The sequence below is a fragment of the Globicephala melas genome, chromosome 13 (assembly GCF_963455315.2).
Source record: "Globicephala melas chromosome 13, mGloMel1.2, whole genome shotgun sequence".
Lineage (NCBI taxonomy): Eukaryota > Metazoa > Chordata > Mammalia > Artiodactyla > Delphinidae > Globicephala > Globicephala melas.
Genome location: NC_083326.1, coordinates 74,036,028 through 74,060,302, shown reverse-complemented (window position 1 = coordinate 74,060,302; position 24,275 = coordinate 74,036,028). Strand labels below are relative to the sequence as shown.

Genomic DNA, 24,275 nt, shown 5'->3' with positions numbered 1-24,275 from the left:
CAGTATGTGACTCGGAAGGGATTTTAATAGCAACGGCCGCTTCTACCAGCTAGGTTGATTCTACCAGCAAAGGGGAGGAAAAGGATCCATTTAAGTGACAACTGGGAGTGGGGGCGGGGGGTTTGCGGTGTGGGTGTCGTCCCTTTCCGCGCCGGCGCGTTCTGTCACAACCCCGCGACCATTGCGACAGAGAGAGATCGGCGCTGGCCCTTTAACAGCCCCTTCCCGGGGGCCTGCCCCGCGCGTGCGCACTGCGGTTCTGCGCTTGTCATCATGGCGACGCGGGGCCATGTGCAGGACCCTAACGACAGGCGCCTCCGGCCCATTTACGGTGAGTACCTGGGGCCAGTCTGGTTGCCAGCCAGAGGCGCCGAGGGCTGCGGAGCCCGGGGCAAAGGCCCGGGAGGGGCGCTGAGGGGCCGGGAGCAGGGCTGGCGGGCACAGGGGGCGGGCCGCGCGGGCCTCTAGGCCGCAGCCACGGGCCTCGCGTAAGCGCCGGCCTGGCTTTCTTGAGCCCTGAGGTGGCAGCGGCACGGTCAGGGAAGCGGCAGGTCGGCAGAGCTGGCCTGACAGCCGAGCCCTGTGAGACACTTCCTCTCGTAGAGACCTGCGCTACACGCAGGCTACGTTGTCGGGGCCACGCCAAGGGAGACCCGAGGTCTGCCCGCAGGTGGAAGCTGGCTCCGGCATGAGGGTGGGACACCCTACTTGAGGGAAAATTCCCCGCTCAAGACTTTTTACCTATGGGAACGGGGCCTAAAGTGTTGTCTGACTAACTGTACTCGGTGCACATGGAGAAACAGAGGTCCCGGGAGGGGAAGGGGCTGACGCAAGGTCACCCAGATCGAGTCTGGAGCAGGCCTGGATTTGAGGATCCCAATCCAGAGCTCTTTGGCGGAGGAACAGCTGCTCTGGACACACGTGGGAGGCGGGGGCGGGGTGGGGCGAGGCGGGGGGGGGGGGAGGTTGGCTTGGGCCCAAAATAGCGGTGAAGCGACTGTAATAGCTCGTGTCGAGGGGCATGCAGGGCTTTTCTTTTTTGAAGCTTCTCTGGTTTTTCTCTGCAGCTTGCCTTCCGCGTGCTAAGTGGATCCCCTTCCATAACGTTGACCTCAACCCTCAGGCTTTAAGACCTTGATGGCATTTTGCTATCCCGGTTGTGAAAAATCACACATTTGAGTCAGGGAGAAATACCTCTTCAGTAACCAAGTTGTTCAATAATTTGATAGTGGTCCCTTTTGTATTTCCTTTCCTCTTAGATGGCTGTGTGGTCTTGGTCTAGCTCAGTTCATGGTGAGGAAGGCTTCAAGTTCAGTGGTTTTTGCAGAATTAGACCTCTTGTTTGTAACGTGGATGTTACTAAATGGAGGCTTCTTCGCAATAGCTGAGATCATTTAACTTTTTTGGAAGGGGGTAATAACTATGTTTCTGGTACAATTGGTAATGCTTTTTGTAATTTGTATGATGCTTTGCTCTTGCATCTCATTTCAACAACAACCTTGTGAGGTGAGAAATAATAATAATAGCTAATGTGTATGTATAGACTGCTAATTATGTCAGTCACTGTCCTTGGTCTTAAGTATTTAATCTTCACACATTCTTCGGAGGTGGCTACTTTCCCCCAGTCCCACTTCCCTCTCTCTCCCCCTTTTCTTTCCACAGATGAGAAAACTGGGGCTTTACTGATGTGTAATTTGTCTAAGGTCACTCAGCTAACATGAAGCTAGGATATTAACCCCTGTGGAATGTCCCAGGCTTACTCTTTTAACCACTGTGCTAGAAATCACCTCACTTTGAGCTGGAGACACTGACTTGCCAAAGGTCACGTAGGTGGAGAGTGGTGGATTTCCATTTTCCCAGGGCTACATATTCTCATGCCCTCCAGTATACATTTTAAAGGGCAGAGATGACATATGTTAGGGTGCTTGAGGGTAGGAACTGAATCCAGGGTTCACAATTGGTGGCTGGTTACAGCTCTCTGCAGCAGCTGCCTGCAGATTTTTTTCTTTTTTAACTTTTAGGAATAATTGGATTTCTAAAATTATTCTTGAGGACCAAAGAAAATGCCTTTGGGGTCCCATAAGTCACTTAGAAATAATAATGTTTTGAAACTATCCAATAAGGAAAACCTCTAGTCCGTTTCATGCTGGTAAACATCAGGATATGTTAAACAGATGTGATAGGTCATATTCTCAAAACTGAAGCCAGAATTATGTAGCTTTTGTTATAGTTACATGGGAAGAAGATAAGAAAATACTTTCTTTAGGAATTCCAAGGCAATTAATATAAACTGACAGAAATAGGAAAAGAAAGACTGACCTTGACTTCAGCACTTTTGACTTTTGACCTCTAGACTTTGGGACAGCCTCTGCTTTTGTGTTTAAATATATTAGTATCCCTAAACCACTGTCGTTCTTGAATTTGGACCTTCATTAGCTGACAGATGAACATGCTTATGCATGGTGGTGCTTGCCCACCAGCCAAAAGTTCAACAACACTCAGTGTTGACTGAGTGCTTATTTGTGTGCTAACTGTCCTATTAGGTAGGTAAGATTATTGTGAGCATAGTAGTAAACTGAATGCCAGACATTAACTTGCTCAGAATTGCAGCTAGTAAACTGTAGAGCTGGGATTTGAACACAGGCATTCCCACTGGAGAGCTCAGCCTTTCACTGAGTTCAGATCCCACAGCATCACGATCTTTATGCAGCATTATTTATATTGCCAAGGTTTAGGATTTTACAGCTGTTAGAAACTTTGCCTATGACCTCAGCTCTTGCTGATACTGTTGAGGATAGAAGTGGACAGGGTCATTAATTGTGAAATTATGGTGGGTTGAAATTCTATTTTTGGTGTCTAGGTATGAAATAGCTAGTTGATTAGTGAACATCTTCAGAGTGCTTCTCTTTACTCATAAATTGGTAAGTTTGGGTAGTGCATTTTTGGTTTTTGAAAACCACCTTGACCTTCCAGAACACCTACTTTATTATTCTTTCTCCTTTTGCTAAAATTATTCTCTTGTGCTATGTGGTTCTGAACAGATGTATCCTCATGTGACTTGGTGAGCCCTAGTGCTTTCTTCTACCATTACTGTTTTAAAATGTTTTTAGTGGTTAGGGGATGGGTAGAGTTGGAAGATGGTCAGGTATGGCACTTAATAAATTTTATAGGGGACTTCCCTGGTAGCACAGTGGTTAAGAATCCGCCTGCCAATGCAGGGGACACGGGTTCAATCTCTGGTCTGGGAAGATCCCACATGCTGCAGAGCAGCTAAGCCCGTGCGCCACAACTACTGAGCCTGCACTCTAGAGCCTGCGAGCCACAACTACTGAACCTGTGAGCCACAACTACTAAAGCCCGCGCACCTAGAGCCCGTGCTCCGCAGCAAGAGAAGCCACCTCAATGAGAAGCCCGCGCACCGCAACGAAGAGTAGCCTCCACTCACCGCAACTAGAGAAAGCCTGCGCACAGCCCCAGCGCAGCCATAAATAAATAAATAGATAGGTAAATAAGAATTTCTGTATAAAAATATAAAAAATTCATTTATTAAAAATTTTTTTATAGGATGCAAGAATTGCAAAATAAAAATAGAGGTTTCAAAGTTCCATAGTCTTTAGAATACACACACACACACATTTACTTTTATGGCACAAGATCCTTTGTTCTAATATGTGTTACTGACTTGCAGTCTTTTTTTTAATACTTATTTTGTTTTTTAAATTTTATTGGAGCATCGTTGATTTACAACGTTGTGTTAGTTTCAGGTGTACAACAAAGAGATTCAGTTACACATATACATATACTCACTCTTTTTTAGATTCTTTTTTCATATAAATTATCACAGGATATTGAGTAGAGTTCGCTGTGCTTTACAGTAGGTCCTTGATGGTTCCTGACTTGCAGTCTTGCTCTAGCCTGAATCAGGTGTAACGTATTTCCCAGCTGTGTTTCCTGAATGATAGTCACTTCCTTGGTGTGTTAGGACATTTCCCTTCCCATGTGTGGCCAGACTCCAGGTAATTATTCTGTTATAGTTTGTTATTAAAACTTCCCAGGTCTTCGGTCAGATGTTGTATGTATTCTGAGCCTTCTGTTGGGCCGTGTTAGCTCAGTGAGTCTTGTCCTTTGCCTGGGCGGGGCAGGGCATCTTGGTGAGTGAAGATTATCTTGCCTTTCTGTAGAAAAGTCACTTGGCACAACCTGTTTTCTCCTGTTCTGAAATTATGACCGTTTAAAAAGCTCTTAGACTTTTAAATTCTAAAAACATTTTAAACTTAAAAAGACAGATGTTAATGCACAGAACATTCCTGGAAGAATGCATAGAGTAGAGGGTAGTGTGAGCATAGGGCAAGATTAAGAGACTAATAATTCTTTTCATGTTATACCTGTATGAACTATTGGATTTTTGTTTTCACTATGACATGTATTATTTTTATTATTTAAGACATTAATTTTTTTAAAGATCAGATACTGTATGGTTTCATTCAGATAACGTTCTTTTTTATATAAATTTATTTATTATTTTTTAAAATTATTTATTTATTTTTGGCCGCGTTGGGTCTTCGTTGTTGCACGCGGGCTTTTCTCTAGCTGCTCTGAGCCAGGGGGTGGGGGGGTGGGGAGGGGGGCTACTCTTCGTTGCGGTGCGTGGGCTTCTCGTTGCCTTTCTGGCACCCAAGTCCAGCTCTTACTAAAAATTTGCTCAGATGTAAACCGAGTGTTTGAAACATTTTCCTGAGGGCAGAATATTCTTGTCCATGTTCTTTTCCCCTAATAAACAGTGATGACTGGCGCACAGCCTTCTCAGCAGGGCAGATGGCCAGGGAACACATTTGGTTTGGGATGATTTACCAAGACCAAATGCAGCAGGCTTAGCCTGGTGGTGTTGAGGCAGTCAGTGCTGGAACTACCCCAGTGCACGCCTGATGGTGGGTGTAAATCGGGTTTTAAAGGTGCATACTTCCTTTTCATTCTTTTGTTCATGCTCTTGCTTCTGTCAGAGCATCTGACTAATACTTTAATTAAAAATACTGCACTTAGTATCTTCTTGAGAATTAGGAGAAACCAGTTGGCCATTTGGGGTATGTTTTTTGTGTGTTCACTGAAGTGATTGGATTGTGGCAAGGTAGTAAAGAAAAGAAAAATAAATTTCAAATTTGTTCTTTGTCTCCTTAGGATCAATGAGCTATCTGTACTTATATAGTTTCTTGCTCTAAGAGTTCTGTCTAGAGAAGTTGAGGCAATGAAGGGTGCAGACCTTCAGAGCCAGACTGAGCTGGGTTTCACTCTCTGCTATGATTTTGTCAATTAACCTACCTCCCTGAGCCTCTTCTGTAATATGGAGTTGCTAACGGTACCTTGCTGGGTTTTGAGTAGACACCCAATAAATTTGTGTTCCCTCTGTCTTCACTCTTAAATGTCTGGGTTTTTTTCCTTAATTAATTAACTTATTTATTTTTGGCTGTGTTGGGTCTTCGTTGCTGCACGCCGGCTTCCTCTAGTTGTGGCAGGTGGGGGCTACTCTTTGTTGCGGTGCGCGGGCTTCTTATTGCGGTGGCTTCTCTTGTTGTGGAGCACGGGCTCTAGGCATGCGGGCTTCAGTAGTTGCAGCACTCTGGCTCAGTAGTTGTGGCTCGCGGGCTCTAGAGTGCAGGCTCAGTAGTTGTGGCATATGGACTTAGTTGCTCCGCAGCACGTGGGATCTTCCTGGACCAGGTATTGAACCCATGTCCCCTGAATTGGCAGGCGGATTTTTTTAACCACTGCATCACCAGGGGAGTCCCCTAAGAAATTAATTGAAAAGACTAAAAAATCTAACTTAATAGCAGGAAGCCATCACTAATAATTGGTTCTTTGAACATCCTGTTGTGGTCACTTTGTATGTATATATCTCTCACTCCCCTGATAGACTACTCAATTTCTAGAAGATTTTTTTTCCTATACAGTTTGTTCATTTATGTATTCCTTTCTTCATTCAGCTTATTTATTGAGAGCCTAATATGTGCTAGGCACAATGTAGATTCAGGGAATGAGAGAGTACCAGACAGCACAGACATGATTTCTGCTTTCAGGGAGCTTGTAGTCTCAAGAGGTTTTTTAAACAATAGTATACATAATCATTACATTTGTGTTAAGGACTTTGAAGGAAAAGTACCGGTTACCGTGAGAGCACACACTATGGCATCTCGACTGTTGGGAACATTTCAAGAAAAGGTTCTCTGTGGAAGTGACATTTTACTTTGGAAAAGAAAAAAGAGCAAAGGTTAGTCAGGTGATCAGATGGAAAGGAGTGATGGACAGAGTGTGTAAGAAAGATAGACAGAGAGAGTATGTACTTGATGACCTAAGAAAAGACTTGTGTGGTTGGAATGTAGAGAAGGGTGAGATGGGGCTACAGAGGTAGAGGGACTCAACTTTGTAAGCCATTTTAAGGATTTTGAAGTTTGTTTTAGAGACAGTGGGAGGGATTCCCTGGCTGTCCAGTGGTTAGGACTCTCGCTTCCATTGCAGGGGGCATGGGTTCAGTCCGTGGTCAGGGAACTAAGATTCCACATTCTGCGTGGCCAAAAATAAATAAATTTTTAAAATTAAAAATAGAAATAATATGTATCATTACCATCAGTGGAATACCTGTCACTTGCCCTGAGAAAACAAAACCATAAAATTAAGTACACACAGTGAAAACAAAACAATGTTATTAAGGTCTTAACTAGTTTCTGATAGTTGAGAAACTCTAAATCTGAGACCTGTTCCTTTTCCATTAAAAAAAAAAGGCATCAGCAAGTGTTAAAGAAATGACAGGCTGATACCAAACTGAGACTATCTCCTTAATATAAGGGAAATATTACAAAAGGTCAGTTTTCTCACTCTCCGTGTTATCTAGTGCTGCCTGCAAGGACCACTTAAAACCATTTTAGTTGGAGTGATAACCATGCTTTGAAAAACACTGCTTTAACTGATACATCATCATCTTATTATTTCCTATGCCTGATTTGTGGACGGCTGACTTGGCTTACTCCTCATATTAAGGGAACAATACCAGTCCTCATGGTCAAGCCACAGTTACCCTTGAGTAAGTTTTAAAAAGGCTAAAAAACAGACTTAGGGTATCATTTTTATGGGCCTGTTTTCTCCAAGGGCTACATAATTTATTTTATTTATTTTTAAAATAAATTTACTTATTCATTTATTTAATTTTTTGGCTGCATTGGGTCTTTTGCGGCACTCGGGTTTTCTCCAGTTGCTGAGAGTGGGGGCTACCCTTCGTTGTGGTGTGTGGGCTTCTCATTGCGGTGGCTTCTCTTGTTGCGGAGCACGGGCTCTAGGTGTGCGGACTTCAAAAGTTGTGGCTTGTGGGCTCTAGAGCGCAGTCTCAGTAGTTGTGGTGCACGGGCTTAGTTGCTCCACGGCATGTGGGATCTTCCCGGACCGGGCTCGAACCCGTGTCCCCTGTATGGGCAGGCAGATTCTTAACCACTGCGCCATCAGGGAAGCCCTGGCTACATAATTTATATTACAAAGTCAGCAATGTAAAATGGAAATAAACTTTCCCAAAAGCCTCAGCAACCAATTAATCAGCAATCACCTAGGTGTCCAGGAAGGTGGACCTTGACAGCAGTCTAAATGTGGTGGGGTGTCTTAGTTAAAATTAAAACTCTTCTGGGTGCAAGGAACAGAAACCCTTTGACACAAGCTCAAGTAGAGAGAGGTTGTTTATAAACCCTTGTGGGAGCTTAGGGCAGGAATGCAGTGTTCTAGAGCCTGATGGAAACTGGAAAGCTGTCAGGATCTGAAGCTTCTTTCTCAGATGCTCATCTCTGCTCTTATCTGTTTGTGGCTCTTCTTTTCTCTGCTAGGTTCTTCAAACTGGTTTTTTCTGCTTACTCATCCGTTTACCTGGGGCCCAACATGTTGACTTTGTGGCCACACCAAGCTGAGAATAGAGTAAGGAGAGGTCATTAGCCTCCCCCTACAAGCTTAATCAGCACTGCCCCTCCCCCAATTTTTTGATAAAGATAATTGACGTTCTTTATTCTTTTATAAATGTTATATGAATGAAGAGTCAAGAGATAACTCCTTTTTTTCACTCCCCATTAACTAACTTGCATCTCCCAAGGCTCCTTCCAAATGGAGATTCTGGAGCTGCCACTAGTAATCTCAAACTGGAAATATTTATTGCCTTCCAAATGGGGTTCTCCATAGCTTTCTTTTCTTTTCTTTTTTTAATATTCATTTATTTATTGGGTTGCATTGGGTCTTAGTTGTGGCAGGTGGGCTCCTTAGTTGTAGCACGTGGGCTCCTTAATTGCGGCTTGCCAACTCCTTAGTTGTGGCATGTGGGCTTCTTAGTTGTGGCATGTGAACTCTTAGTTGCAGCATGCATGTGGGATCTAGTTCCCTGACCAGGAATCGAACCCGGGCCCCCAGCATTGGGAGCGTGGAGCCTTATCCACTGTGCCACCAGGGAAGTCTGTCCATAGCTTTCTGATTCCAGATTTCAGTGTTGTAATTACAAATTACCAGGAAGAAACTTGATTTACCCAGTTTGGGTCAAATGTCCACTCCATTAGACTTCAGTTGCATGATCTAGACATGCTCATCCAATTCTACCCCTTCAGCAGTCTGTGGAAACCATGCCCACAGAAGAGGGCATGGGTGCAGTGTATTTATATATCAGGGCCTTGTCAACAACAGAGGGAAAAGTTCAATATCCTTGTAGTCCTAACCTCTGGTCTGATCCATCTATGGGCAGACCCTCAGAGCTGGGGTTTCATCAAAGATACCTGCTCTTTGAGAAGACTTCAAGATATGTTTTGTGAACCTGGAGTCTTGCAAGAAGACTGAGTCAGACGTAACTTAGAACTCACTCAGCATGAGATCAGCACCAAGTTATTAGGAAGAGAAGATATCATTTATTGAGCTGAAATGTCTCTGTCAGATATTCTGTAAGGACAAATGGTGGCCTATCGGCTGAGATGAGGACTTAAGAAAACTGGTATTAGATATTTGGGTATTCAGGCCAAGATTGTGATTTCTGTGATTCTCTAATCTCTCTACCTGAGTGTTAAGTCTTTGATCTTTTCTAGATTGTGATTCCCTCCAGAGTAAGGCTTCTTAATCTTTTTACCTAGCGTTATTGGTGCTCATCAACATTAGGTGCATTGAAGAAAAACTAAAGAGATGAAACTCATGTGTTCATGTAGCTGTCTGTTAAAGGTTGTGGTAAAGTATTCATAGGAGAAAAATTGAAACCGTTAGGTAAAATGATAGTGTATTTCTGTTATTTGGCCCTGGGCCACCAGGGCCATAGATGATCTTGAGTTGTCTGTGCCTCCTCTGTCCCTGTTGCTGACTTGGGACCTTGATGAGCAAAGAGGGACCAATAGTAGTAGTAGATTGTGAACTAGCCTGAGTTCAGTCATCTTTCTGTATTTCAAATCTACATCTACCACCCTATTTCCCATTTATAACACTCTCACGTTCCTTTTCTAGAAATGAATCTTTGCTTTTATTAGATATATATTTTTAATTAATTGACTTTATTTTTTAGAGCAGTTTTAGGTTAAGTTTACAGGAAAGGAGTGGAGAGTACAGAGTTCCTTCCTATTCACCCTGACACACCTCTCTTCTCCCCCAGTTTCCCATGTTATTAACACTTGCATTAGTGTGGTGCATTTGCTACAGTTGCTGAGCCAATACGATATGTTATTGCTAACTAAAGTCCATAGTTTACTAGTTTACATTAGGGCTCATTCTGTGTGTTGCACATTCTATGCATTTTGCAAAGGTATGATGACATGTATCCTTCGTTACAGTATCATACAGAATGGTTTCACTGCCCTGAAAAATCCCGTTCTCCACCTATTCATTCCTCCCCCAGCTCCTGGCAACCACTGATTGTTCTACTCTGCCTATAATTTTGCTTTTTCCAGAATGTCATACACTTGGAATCGTATAGTATGTAGCTTTGTCATGTTGGCTTCTTTCACTTAGCAATATGTATTTAAGAGTCCCCCATATTTTTTTGTGGCTTGCTAGCTCATTTCTTTTCTTTTCTTTTTTTTTAAAATAAATTTATTTATTTATTTTTGGCTGTGTTGGGTCTTTGTTGCTGCATGCAGGCTTTCTCTAGTTGTGGTGAGTGGGGGCTACTCTTTGTTGTGGTGTGCAGGCTTCTCATTGTGGCGGCTTCTCTTGTTGCGAAGCACAGGCTCTAGGCCCGTGGGATTCAGTAGTTGTGGCACGTGGGCTCAGTAGTTGTGGCGCATGGGCTCATTTCTTTTTATCACTGAATAATATATCATTGTATGGATATACAATGGATAAACGGTTTGTTTATCCATTTGCCTGTTGAAGAACATCTTGGTTCCTTCCAGGTTTTGGCAATTTTGTATAAAGCTGCTATAAACATTTGCGTGCAGATTTTTGTGTGAAAGTAAGTTTTCAGCTCATTTGGGTAGATAACAAGGAGCTGGATTATATGGTTAGAGTATGTTTAATTTTTTAAGAAACTGCCAAACAGTCTTCCAAGGTGGCTGTGCCATTTTGCATTCCCACTAACAGTGAATGAGAGCTGCTTTTGCTCCATGTCCTCACCAGCATTTGGTCCACAGATTAATTTGAGTTGTTTATGTTTTGTCTGTCCCTATGCTGATTTGGGACCTTGATGAGCAAAGAGGGACTTGGTAGTAGTAGTAGGTTGTGGACTGGCCTGTGTTTAGTCATCTTTCTATATATAGAATTGACAGCTACCACTGTTTCCCATCTAAAACACTAATCATTTTCTTTCAGATCCTCTCATCTGAAAATTAATCTTTGCTTTTGTTAGACTTTTGAATAATAATTGATTGCTTTTCTTCCTTAACACAATTTTATAGCAGGTCTCCATATGCCTTGAATTTTGGAATGGACGCATAGCTTAGGGAACCTAGAAGTCAATGTTTCTTCAAAGTCAGCGCTAGTTTCTATTTCAACCAGAGTGTATGAAAGTGCTGCTTTCCCTACATCCTTGTCTACTCCTGATACTGCTGGATTTACTCCCCCACTCACGGTTCTTATTTTTTTCTTCGAAGAATTATTCTTAACTCTGTGGCATAGTAAGATTCACTGAACATTTTATTGAGGGAACGTGGTCCATTTGGTAGATTTGAAGCTTGAATGTAATAAAGGTTGTTTTTTTTTTAGATATTTTAATTTTTGTGCTAGTAAACCCATTTGTTTCCCATAGGTAAAAATATTAGTGTCATCTATCATCTAAATATATTTGGTCTTGAATCTTCATTAAGGATTAGTATAACTGGATTATATTGCTCTTGGATGAGAGATGACTATAGAAATTTAAGATTGTGTTCTGGACCATCCTAGCCATTTAGAGTTAAAATCAGCTCCAAGATGTTTTTAATACCGAATTAGGATACTTTCTGAAACAGCTGATACTAGCCTATGCATATTTCATATTTGTTTTTGAAGGAATATAATAACTCATAATTTCTGTTTTCATAGATTATCTTGATAATGGTAATAATAAAATGGCAATTCAGCAAGCAGATAAATTGTTGAAAAAGCATAAGGATCTTCATTGTGCTAAGGTAAGTTCATTTGCCCTTGAGTTACTTACATTTGGTGGGTTATGTACTGTAATCTTTAAAGGGAAGAGGTGTTTAATCTCTTTAGTGACTGTGTTTTTCAGAGTATTTTTTAGCCCATTTATTTGCCTGATCACTTAAATGAAATGCCATAAAGAGTATTTAATTAAAAGCTAGCTGCTTGTTTTTTTGGACATGACTTATCTAATTTAATTATTTTATTTTCACAAAGTCCTTCCCCCCCCACCCCACAAAGTCCTTTTAAGCAATGTTGTGTATTCTTTTTGTTTTGTGCATTCTTAATATGACTGAAATAGGAAATAATCTTTTTTTTTTTAAGGGAACTTTATTTTTATTTATTTATTTATTTTTGGTTGTGTTGGGTCCTCGTTGCTGCATGGGCTTTCTTCAGTTGCGGCGAGTGGGGGCCACTCTTTGTTGTGGTGCTCAGGTTTCTCATTGTGGTGGTGTCTCTTGTTGCGGAGCATGGGCTCTAGGCGCTGGCTTCAGTAGTTAGGCTCGCGGGCTCTAGAGCGCAGGCTTAGTAGTTGTGGTGCATGAGCTTAGTTGTTCCGTGGCATGTGGCATCCGCCCGGACCAGCGCTCAAACCTGTGTCCCCTGCATTGGCAGGTGGACTCTTAACCACTGAGCCACCAGGGAAGCCCTGGCAATAATCTTTATTTGCTGATATTTTTAGTAAAATAGTTGGCATACCTTATAACTTATTTTGTGATTTCAAATTGTCTTTCTTTGGTTCATATTTCCTTTTCTGTCCTTTTAAAACTGATTTGTCTTTTCTTTCTATCAGGTTTTAAAAGCAATTGGTTTACAGAGAACTGGAAAGCAAGAGGAAGCCTTCACCTTGGCGCAGGAGGTGGCAGCCCTTGAACCCACAGACGACAACTCGCTGCAGGCACTGACCATTCTTTACCGGGAGATGCATCGACGTATGTTTCTTTCTTTTCATTGTCTTTAAAACTGCTTAATTTTTTGGGTATTTCTGAGTTCTCTGTTTGTCCGATTTACTTATCACTCATGATTTGATGGATAGCAACAGGTAAAAAATGCATTAACCATGGCTTGCAGAGGCTGTACGCAGAGTGGATATTTTACATGTATTAGGATCCTTGGATTGGAATGAGGACTTGAATTTCATTTATGACATTTTGATTTGCTAAATGAAAGAGTTGCTTTTTTTCCCACTTTTTAATATGGAAAACTTCAAACATAGAAACAGAGAATAGCATAATAAATCCCTTTGTGTCCATTTCTCACCTTCAGCAGTTATTGAGACATGATCAATTTTATGTATACCCCTCTGCCTGCCAGATTATTTCTAAGCATATCCTAGGTAGTCTGCCTAGTTTCATCTATAAATAAAGTTTTTCATTGTTGATTTCTTAAATATTTTATTATGAAATACATATCTTTAGTAATACATATTATAGAAGAATATGTTTTATGTAGCACTAGAACATTTGATGTGGAATAAATGAACATTCATAAACCTACCACCCAATTTAAGAAATACAGCATTATCAGTACAGGCATACCTTGGAGGTATCGTGGGTTTGGTTTCACATTAAAGCAAATATTGCAGTAAAGTGAGTCATATGAATTCTTTGGTTTCCCGGTTCTCTCAGCCTTCATAGAATTAAAGAGAGTCAGGGTCTTGCTCTGGGTCAGGCTTTGGCTTAAGGGAATATTGTGGCTAGTTTGATCTTCTATCCAGACCACTAAAACTTTCTGCGTTTCACTTTTTTATCATTTATGTGTTCGCTGGAGTAGTACTTTTTTTTTTTGGCCGTGCCTCACGGCTTGTGAGATCTAGTTCCCTGAACAGATGTTGAACCTGTGTTCCCTGCAGTGGAAGGTCGGAGTCCTAACCACTGGACCTCTAGGGAATTCCCTGGAGTAGTACTTTTAATTTCCTTCAAGAACTTTTCCTTTGAATTTACAACTTGGATAATTGGCACAAGAGGCCTAGCTTTCAACCTGTCTTGGCTTTCGACATGCCTTCCTCACTACACTTAATCATTTCTAGCTTTTGATTTAAAGTGCCAGACATGTGGCACTCTTCCTTTCACTTGAGGCCATTGTAGGGTTATTAATTGGCCTAATTTCAGTGTTGTGTCTCAAAAAATAGGGAGGCCTGAGGAGAGGGAGATAGATGGGAACGGCCAGATAGTGGAGCACAGAACACACACATATTTGTTGATTAAGTTCAGGGTCTTATATGGTTGTGATTTGTGGTGCCCCCAAACAATTACAGTAGTAACTTCAAAGATCACTGGTCATAGATCACCATAACAAATACGATAATAACGAAAAAGTTTGAAATATCGTGAGAATTACCAAAATGTAACACAGAGACACAAAGTGAGCAAATGCTGTTGGAAAAATGGTGCTAATGACTTGCTTAGTTGCTAGGTAGCCACAAACCTTCAATCTGTAAAACACAATATCTGCAAAGCACAGTAAAGGGAAGTACAATAAAATGAGGTATGTCTGTACTAAGAAGACTTCCTGTGTGTCCTTCATCAATCTCATTTCCCCTTTAACTTCCTAAGAGGGATTTGCTATCTTGAATATTTTTATTCTCTTGCTTGTCTTTAAATTTTTATCACATTTGTTTTTCTAAGTAATACATTATTAGTTTCACTTATTTTGGACTTAACATAAATAGATTCATGCTGTACGTTTTCTGTGACTTGCACTTTTCATCTAATATCCAAGTGGTTGTAGTTAATTCATGTTTACTGCCACAGAATACTTCACTGGTTGACTACACTAGAATCTAGAGTGGAGGTGCTAGGTCATAGGGTAGGTTCAGCTTAAAGATAAACATGGTGTCAACTTATCTTCAAAATTTACCTTCCCACTAGCAGTGTATCAGAGTTCCACATGCTTGTCATTGGTATTCTTTTTTTTTTTTAATTAATGTGATATTTATTTATTTGCTCTGGGTCTTAGTTGCAGCAGGCGGGCTCCATAGTTGCAGCTCACTGGCTCCTTAGTTGCGGCACGTGGGATCCTTAGTTGTGGTATGTGAGCTCTTAGTTGCAGCATGCCTGTGCGATCTAGTTCCCTGACTGGGGATTGAACCCGGGCCCCCTGCATTGGGAGCTTGGAGTCTTAACAACTGCGCCGCCAGGGAAGTCCCGTCATTGGTATTCTTAGACTTAAAAAATTTTGCCATCAAGCCATCATGTTGTACTCCTAAAAATATACAGCTTTTGTCAATTGTTTCTCAGTAAAACTGAAAAAAATAAAATAAACTTTTTGCCAACCTAGCAGGCAGAAAATGTTATTTTATAGTTCAATTTTGTGTTTCATTCTTATGAAAGATAAAACTTAAGAGTTGAGGTATTATATCTGATTATTTAGGGATTATGTTGATTTAGGGTTATGAATTCTCTCCCAGCATTTCAAAAAAAAAATTATCTGTCCTACAAGTATTGGTTGAATGTTTTTCTATGACAAATATTGTATCAGAGTCAAAGATGAAAGGTATTCTTTGCTTTCATGTTACTCATAGTCTATGAGGAAACATAGATCAATAGATAGTATGTTGCATTATATATTAATAAATTGTATAAGAGTGTTATTTAAAAGATTTAAAGATGGCAGAAGGAAGCAGTGTACAAACTGGGATGGAGGAGCAGAGATCGTGTTCAGGGAAGGATTACATTTGAACTGGGTCTTGGATGATGTTCACTCAGTAGAAAAGAGAGGAAAAGGGAATCCAAGCAGAGGGAACAGTGTTAAAGTCATGCAGGTCTGATACAGTACAGGGAATCTAGTGGAACTACAAGTAGTTTGATGTAGCTAGAGCATAAAGTGCAGGAGGGAAGAGTTTGGAAGAAGACAGAAAGGCTAGATAGATCCTGGAGGGTCTTGTACATTGTAAACGTCATGGGGAGGCCTGACCTATTCCATGCTTCATCGGAAAACACCTAAGCAAGGTAAGAGTAATGAGCAGATGAGGCAAAGCAAATACTTTCTTCTTCCTTAATGATAGGAGACATCTATTTCCTCCAAATAGGAAAAAAATTAAATGCTGTTAAGATTTGTTATACTTCAGTAATTAAAGAAAATTCTCTTTCTCTTTGTTTTAGCGGAGTTAGTCACAAAACTTTATGAGGCAGCTGTGAAGAAAGTTCCCAATAGTGAGGAATATCACTCTCACCTCTTCATGGCCTATGCCAGAGTGGGCGAATACAAGAAAATGCAACAGGTAACTTGATGCCCAAACCTCCTGGGCTGCAGGATTTTCTATTAATGTGGTTTAACTGCAGTGGTATGTGTGTCTGCATGTGTGTGTTTGCATATATGTGTAGAAGTGAATCTATGTATTTGCGTGTGGAGATCAGCCAGTTATTTTTTGTGTGTGTTTTAAAGATGAACAATTATTCAAGTTCTTTAAATGTTTTCTTTGGGAAATGTGATTGTTCCTTTGTGGCCTGATGGTATGTTTTGTTTGGTTCTGGTAAGTTGGCTTCAGATTGTCTCACTGCATCAGATTGCTGTTATATTTTCAGAAAATGGGCAGAAATCCTAGAGGAGAAAATGAACAGACTATAGAAAGATTAACTGTAAAAGTTTATATCTATTTTTTAAATTTAACTGTTTATATAGCCTGCTAAGATTTTTAAATCCATGGCGGAAAATCCCTATTGCTTGGGATGCTTGTTTTTTTTTTTTTCCTGGATGCAGCTTATCTGCCAGTTAGCACGTTTTAGGTGTTCCTTGTACACATGTGAAGGAGCCTTATTTGGATACATTTGGACTAATAGGTGCATAAAGCTGGCATCCCAGAGAAATGAAATTTGCACTCTTAAGCTCATAAAGGGTTATGAAGTCAAGCTAGAATTTTTAAAGAAATGCTTTGTTTGTGGGTATAATGTGTTTGGAAGGCAGCTTTCCTACTTGGATTTTTATTTTGTCTTGTTTACTTGAAATATCAAACTATAACAATAGATAGGTAGACCAGGGAGGGTGGAAGATACTATATTAAGATAAACCCTTTCTCTTTCAAATCAGTTTTTGTATTTGCTTATGTAAGTTTTTAAATTGGAAGAGATTTTTTGGCCCAAATATAATTCTTTGAAGAAATTTTATCATTATTTTATTTATCATTGCAGTATTGATATGTTCTCAGGAAAAATATTCACAGATTATAATTTTTCTTTTATTGTAAAATGGGTATATATTTTTTAAATTGGCAGCACTAACCATATATACATATAAATCCTTAGTATCATTTTTACTTCTAGGAATATATTTTTTTGTTTTTCTTAAAAAATTTATTTTATTTATTTTTAGCTGCGTTGGGTCTCCGTTGCGGTGCACGGGCTTCTCACTGAGGTGCCTTCTCTTGTTGTGGAGCATGGGCTCTAGGCACGCAGGCTTCAGTAGTTGTGGCGCACAGGCTTAGTTGCTCCGTGGCATGTGGGATCTTCCTGGACCAGGGCTCGAACCCATGTCCCCTGCATTGGCAGGCGGATTCTTAACCACTGAGCCACCAGGGAAGCCCCTAGGTATATGTTTTAAGTAAAGTATATTAAATGTACATTAATACAGACATAGTGAAAGAAATTATAGTTCACCTATGTGGTAGAAAATAATGCAACACCCCGCCCCCCCCCAAATGGTACTGTGTGTCTTTATTTGTTGACGTAGAAAGATATTCCCAATATATGTTAAGTGAGAAGAGCAGGTTGTAAAATGGCCTTCTCTCACTCCCTTCCCCTCCACCCTTCCTTATTAAGTATATGTACTGAAATGTTGCCAGGATATAGGGCTGTGGATACTTTCCATCTTAATTTCTGTTCTTTCTTTTTTTTTTTTTAAGCATGTGTTAATTTTATGATCCCACGAAATACATTTTTGAAATATATATTATACACACACTTATAAAATAACAAAAAGTACAAGTTCATGCAATAGCAATATTAAGGTAAATTTTGAAAAAGGGAAAAAAATAATCTACCACTTGAACAGATTATATTTTTGTATGGTTTAACTTTACATGTTGCCAGAGATATATACAATTTTGCATCTTGCTTTTTGGAGACATAGCTTTGATGTGGCTTAGTAGTTATGGTTTCTTAATATGTTTTAACCATAGCCTGCTTTTGCATTATTTTAGTCTAATATGTTGGAAGAATGGAGTCCTCTAGTGTTAAATGTCTTAGAATGGAACGTCTGATTTTTATTCTGCCTTTGTTGCTGCTTAAGGTAGTTACAGTTCTTAGCTTATATGTATGCTTATTTTGAAAGGGGAATGTCAGTCTGGGGTAATAGGTATTTTATAAATTACATGTTATGTTTCATAAGGGCTTTTGTTTTGTTCACTGCTGAATCCTCACTTCATGATAAACGTTTGTTAAATAAATGAGTGATTTGCATAAACTGGTGGAGGTAAGAGGGAGGGAAGCCAGGGAATCAGAAGATTTAAGGACTTCTGCCCCACAGATCATCTCTGGCAGGTAAATTTAAAACCACCTTGAATAAAGAGTTGCTAGTCATTCATATGGTGACTAGACTTTCCTTTTTCTGTAAGTGACATTCCTATTCTCTGAGTCACCAGTTTGCAGCCATGTTTTTCAAATTTCTCTCTGGTCAAAAGTTTTCTGTAGCAGCAGAATGCTATCACCTATAAGATAGTAGGGTGTGGGCATGAAATTTCTCTTTTATGTTAAAAGTTCATGTTAATTTAACATTCTATTCCTTTTTATTTCTGTGTGTCATTATAAAAATGTTTTCTTTCCCCAAGTTATCAAATAAAATTGGTTTTCTAACACTTTCCATTTCATTTCTCCAGTTTGGTGTTAAGAGCAGGGACCTCAAGCCATTCTAGACTCTCCTTCTCATCTTCTATGTCCATTTTGTCTCCAGATCATCTTGATTCTACCTCCACAGTGTCTTTGAGGTCTCTCTCTCTCTTTCTCTCTCTTTTTTTTTTGGCCACGGGGCTTTCTGGATCTTAGTTCCTGGATCAGGGATCAAACCGATGCCCTCATCAGTGGGAGCTTGGAGTCCTAATCACTGGACTGCCAGGGAATTCCCTGAGGTCTCTTTTTCTATTTGATCTACCTCATCCTGGTTTAGTTCTTCATTGCCTCACCTCTTATTTTTCCCTATTTTCTTTCTTCACAGTACTGCTAAAATACTCTTCCTAGAAGAGTATAGATTTATACATATCACTCGCTTACTCTGTATAGACTCCTTTTGGAATGCCTTATAACAAAGGTACCTCTGTCTACCTTTTAGCCCTTTTCCCTTCTCCTGCTCTTAATTTTTTGTTTCAGCTAGATGTCCTACTTGTTCTTGTCAACATATATCTTTTCTTTCTTTAATGTTTTTGTTTAATTACTCATTTTGCTCCTACTTCGAATTGATTCATTCACTTATCCATTCACCCTAAATAATTGTATTATTTGTATATGTATTCTTACCCCCCCATCTTTGCCTATAGACATTCTGTTTCACCTTCAAGGTCCATCTGAAAGACTGCTACTTTGGAGAATGCTCTTCCCTACTTTTCCTTAAAAAAAGAAAAAGAAAGGAATAAACAAACATACTAACCTTGCCTTCCTTGGAAACACCCTAGTGTGGTGTTTTTGTATAGGATGTTTTTGTTTTCTTTTTTTTTTTTTGGCCGTGCCGCTTTGCTTGTGAGATATTATTAGTTCCCTGACCAGGGATCGAATCTGGCCCTGGCGGTGGAAGTGCCGAGTCCTAACCACTGGACCGCCAGGGAATTCCCTGTATAGGATGTTTATTTTTATTGCCAAGAATATTTTAGTCGTTTGAATATTTGTCTTATCTCTTTCCCTTGCTTTTAAGTGCCTTGGGGATCGGGACTCAATCTTTGTATCCTTGGCAGGAATAGACATTTCCTTCCACTTAATAGGGGCTCCATGCATTTTTTTCAAGTGGATTGAAGATAGGCAAAAGATTAAAAAATAAAATAGTAACTGTGATAATTAGCTGACAGAGTTCTTAGCATTGATTACTAGTTGGCAATTATGGACAGATTCTCAGTTTTACGTGAATAGGTCTACTTTGCTCCTTTGTGCCATGTTCCTACTTCTAAGTATTTGCATATTATACATTTCACAATGAGAGGGTTCAGTTCTAATTAATGGTATATTGAAAGAACCTGAATATTTTCCTAACCTAAGAATTATTTTTTGAATTATGTCAGAGTAATTTTGTCTGATTTTGAAGTTTAAATATACTGTTTGGATTTCTTTGTTTTACTATAATTGATTAGTGCAATGGCTTCAGTAAAGTTTATTGATATACATTCATAACCCAACTTTTGTTTTTGCTTGGTAGTCTACCAGAACTATATTGGATTGCAGTATTCTCTAGGAACACTGGGTCTTCAGTTTAAGAAAATCTGATTCAAAAGATGAAATATCATTCTTGATATTGTAAAAATTCACCTTTGGGATTACCTCTGTTGTTATGCTGTAGACAACATCCATCAAGTTACTAGGCACTTAGAGTAACCAGCATATGTAAACATGTTGCTATTTTCCTAGGAAACGTCTTGCCACATGTCTAGGTCATTAATTACCCTCTGTATGATGTTTTCTAAGTTAAGTATTTATGGCTCTCTGTCTTTCAGGCTGGCATGGCTCTATATAAGATTGTCCCCAAAAACCCTTACTACTTTTGGTCTGTGATGAGCTTAATAATGCAAGTGAGTATGGCATTCAGAATGGGATTGAGATTTGTTTTTATTTTTGTATATAGTAATTGTCCTTAATGTGTCCTCTGAACATCTTAGGTAATGTGTTGCAGCATGTGTCAAATAGGGATGTGACATATTGTCAGTTGATTTTTTTGAGTTGAGGAGTTTTAGTATTCTTTTTGAGTTGATGTATTGGTTTATTTGTGTGTAGCACAGAGTGTATTTCCTCTGAATCTTAGATCCATTACTGGGTTACTTGATCAAGTATGAGCCTCGAAATGTTTGATATTTTAACTTGAGGTTTGTCTTTAAGGCACTATTGTTGGTTGTTGAACGGATCATTGAACTGGGTGGCCTTGTTTCATCACTTCTGCTTTCTGAGCCTCAGTCTGCTCTTTTGCAGAATGGAGATGCTCATCTCCCAGAGCAGCTATAAGTACCAAGATAAGACACTGTGTATGAGAGGATGGGGAGAAAGGAGTTAAAATGTAGCAGTTAAGAACAGAGAGGCTCTGGAGTTAAAATGTAGGTTAAGAACAGAGAGGCTCTGGGTTCAGACAGGTCTGCTTTCAAACATTGGCTTCACCATGTCTCTTGAGCTGTTGGAGAATCTTTTAACCTTAGTTTAACTATAAAATAAGCATAATAGCTACCCTGAAAGGTTGTTTTCAGGGGGTAAATGAGCTCTGAGCAGAATCTTTGGCAATGTTAAAATGATTAATATCATGCTAAGGTAACTGTAGCTAATAGTAAGCCATACTATAAATAGAAGGAATTGGCATTTTCCTTCTAATATGTGAAGGTCTCAAGAAGACATCTCAAAGGTTTTTGACTCTTCAAATACCTGGTACCCTTTATATATACTAAATAGTATAAACGTATCCCCTCTTAACATATTTCTAGAAAAAAATGTATGAATGGTCTAATATTTAAAAGTTAGGTCATATTGTGGAAACTATGTATTTCAAGAATGCATACGATAAGAATCTTTAGTAAAGAAATCTCCTATAAAGCAAACCACTCTCAAGTTCAAATTAGGTCTGATATTTGACATAGTGGGTTGATAATTATGTGCCAGAGTCACAATAATGGTCTGCATGGTAATAATATAAATAGTGCAAACATTTTTCTTTTCTCCTTTAGTCTATATCAGCGCAGGATGAAAACCTCTCAAAAACGATGTTTCTGCCCCTTGCTGAGAGAATGGTAGAAAAAATGGTAAAAGAGGACAAGATAGAAGCAGAGGCTGAAGTGAGTAATTTAAGCCCCACTTTGTATTTGCATGTTTTTGATGTTGTTACAATATTATGAACTGTTGCTTTATTCCATTTAGAGGACTGGGTCCTCACTCTTGCCTTTTGTGTAAATGTGAAGCTTTGGAACTCCCCAGCCTAGGTATAATGAGTGAGGTTCTAGCATGTTTCCAGAAAGTACTCTGCCGAGATATAGATAGGAGAGATACTATGGTCTGATTGTCACTGTTAATTTCATCTTATTTGAAGATATAGTGTTCTTTTCTGTTAGATAGCTTTTTAAAAACATACAAATGACTTATCTTTTTATTATTGAAAAGTTTCAATGGTTGCACTTCTTGTTTGTTTTTTTTGTAAGGTTGAACTTTATTATATGATCCTAGAACGTTTGGGAAAGTACCAGGAAGCCTTGGATGTCATCAGAGGAAAATTAGGAGGTAATTTTTAGAGTTTTCTTAAAGTTTTTTTTGTTTTGTTTTCCTATTTAAACATGACATTTTATTGTGGAAAATTTCTTCCACATACAGAAACAAAGATATAAAGACTTTAAAAAATCACTTGCGATCATTTTAGATTCTTTCAGGTTTTTCTCTATTTATTTTTTAAAAATAATTTTTAGTTGAAAATAATTCATGGGGACTTCCCTGGTGGTCCAGTGGTTAAGACTTCGCGTTTACGATGCAGGGGGCCTGGGTTCGATCCCTGGTCAGAGAATTAGATCCTGCATGCCACAATTAAGATCCCGCATGCCGCAGCTAAAGATTCCGCATGCTACAAGGAAGATCCCACACGTGGCAACAAAGATCCCATGTGCCGCATCTAAGACCTGGCATAGCTGAATGAGTGAATGAATGAATGAATGAAAATAATTCATGGATTCAGAAAATTCAGGGAGTATGATTTTACCCCAGATCTCCAACCCTCTGCCCTCTACATCCTTCTCCAGTTACCTGTTCTGTATATCCTTCTAAAGTAGTATCTTTCCCCTCCCCCTTCCCTTTTTTTTGTTTTTGGGGTCCTAAGTTTTATTTAAGAACTCATACAAAATATTCCAGATAATTGAGTTTCTTTTTTTGTTTTTTTTGATGTGGACCATTTTTTTTTAAAGTCTTTATTGAATTTGTTACAACATTGCTTCTGCTTTATGTTTTGGTTTTTTGGCCATGATGCATGTGGGATCTTAGTTCCCTGACCTGGGATCAAACCTGCACCCCCTGCATTGGAAGGTGAAGTCTTAACTACTGGACCGCCAGGGAGGTCCCCAGATAATTGAGTTTTAATCCTCATCTTCCTCCTCTTCTTCATCTTTTTTTTTTTTTAAAGAAATTTATTTATTTATTTATTTTTGGCTGCTTTGGGTTCTCATTGCTGCATGCGGGCTTTCTCTAGTTGCAGCGAGTGGGGGCTCCTCTTCGTTGCAGTGTGCGGGCTTCTCATTGCAGTGGCTTCTCTTGTTGTGGAGCATGGGCTCTAGGCGTGCAGGCTTCAGTTGTTGGTGGCACGTGGGCTTCAGTAGTTGTTGCTCGCGGGCTCTAGAGTGCAGGCTCAGTAGTTGTGGTGCACGGCTTAGTTGCTCCGTGGTATGTGGAATCTTCCCGGACCAGGGCTCAAACCCGTGTCCTCTGCATTGGCAGGCGGATTCTTAACCACTGCGCCACCAGGGAAGCCCCTCTTCTGCACCTTGAGTAGTCTGAAAGTAATGCAGTTCGTAACTTTCTTTGCTGTTAGCAACTACGTGTAACCAATCACATAGGTTATTCTTCTTCAAATATTTTTTGGTGAGATATTTCAAATACCTTTTGGAAAAAGCTACCTCAGAAGTTACAGTAATCTTGCTTTTGCTTCTTTCGTTTGTTACAACACCTCCACCAAGATTCTCAGCTTTTCCATTCACTTTGATTCTCTCCTGAAAAAACTGCTCAAAATTGGCAGCATCCGTGATTCTACCTTGATGGGTACAGTCAAGAGTAAACTTCAGGATCTGCTTCTTTTTTTTTTTTTTTTTTAATTTAATTTTATTATTTTTTTTTTGCGGTATGCGGGCCTCTCACTTTTGTGGTCTCTCCTGTTGCAGAGCACAGGCTCCGGACACGCAGGCTCAGTGGCCATGGCTCATGGGCCCAGCCGCTCCGCGGCATGTGGGAACCTCCCGGACCGGGGCACGAGCCCGTGTCCCCTGCGTCGGCAGGCGGACTCTCAACCACTGCGCCACCAGGGAAGCCCCAGGACCTGCTTCTTTTTTTTTGCCCCCCTTTGCCACAAACTTTCTACTGGGTGCCATGGTGGCAGCGGAGGCAGAAAGGGCCCCCCCACTTTTTTAAACCACAATTGAGAATATACTGTACCTTGACCCTAAGTGTAATCTTACTCTGCACAATGTTCTTATTAAATATTTTTTTCTTTAAAATTTTTAAATGTTTGTTGTGTCTGTCCTATGAAGGCATTTGAGTTTGTGACCTTTTCTCTGCATACTCTTAGACCCATTTTTTTTTTACCTTAACAGTGTGTCCTAGAGATATACCTCACTACCTCACTCTCTTTAATGGTGCCCAGTGTTCCACAGCATAAACGTAGACAGTTTACTACATAGCTCATCTTTGAAGGGTATTTAGGCTATTTGCAAGGAACATCTTTGCTATAAACCAAATTGCCCTCTAAGAGGCTACAGTGTGCATTTCCACCAGCTGTATTTGCTATTTGATTGTAAGAGGTCCTGTTTCTTTGCAAAA

At 39.9% G+C, this 24,275-nt stretch overlaps 2 protein-coding genes across 6 annotated transcripts in view; one reads left to right on the top strand and one right to left on the bottom strand.

The window, feature by feature from the left end:
- The first annotated feature begins 259 nt into the window (after positions 1-259).
- NAA25 (N-alpha-acetyltransferase 25, NatB auxiliary subunit) overlaps positions 260-24,275 on the top strand; it is a 73,698-nt gene continuing 49,682 nt past the window's right edge. For 4 of the 5 annotated variants that reach the window (XM_060311080.1, XM_060311079.1, XM_030860512.2 and 1 more), the window contains exons 1-7: positions 260-331; positions 11,503-11,588; positions 12,395-12,533; positions 15,705-15,823; positions 20,228-20,302; positions 21,437-21,544; positions 21,905-21,983. In XM_060311080.1, coding sequence (XP_060167063.1) covers positions 274-331; positions 11,503-11,588; positions 12,395-12,533; positions 15,705-15,823; positions 20,228-20,302; positions 21,437-21,544; positions 21,905-21,983 — 664 coding nt within the window. In that variant the 5' untranslated portion in view covers positions 260-273. Of the gene's footprint in view, positions 332-3,427; positions 3,505-11,502; positions 11,589-12,394; positions 12,534-15,704; positions 15,824-20,227; positions 20,303-21,436; positions 21,545-21,904; positions 21,984-24,275 lie in introns of those variants that run through there. The other variant, XM_060311078.2, reaches the window with a different exon arrangement.
- On the bottom strand, positions 22,823-23,827 carry LOC132598360 (large ribosomal subunit protein eL22-like). Its single transcript, XM_060310779.1, has 3 exons — positions 23,780-23,827; positions 23,227-23,530; positions 22,823-22,851 (listed from the first exon to the last, which is right to left on the bottom strand). The coding sequence occupies exons 1-3, from the start codon at positions 23,825-23,827 to the stop codon at positions 22,823-22,825; spliced, it is 381 nt and encodes a 126-aa protein (XP_060166762.1).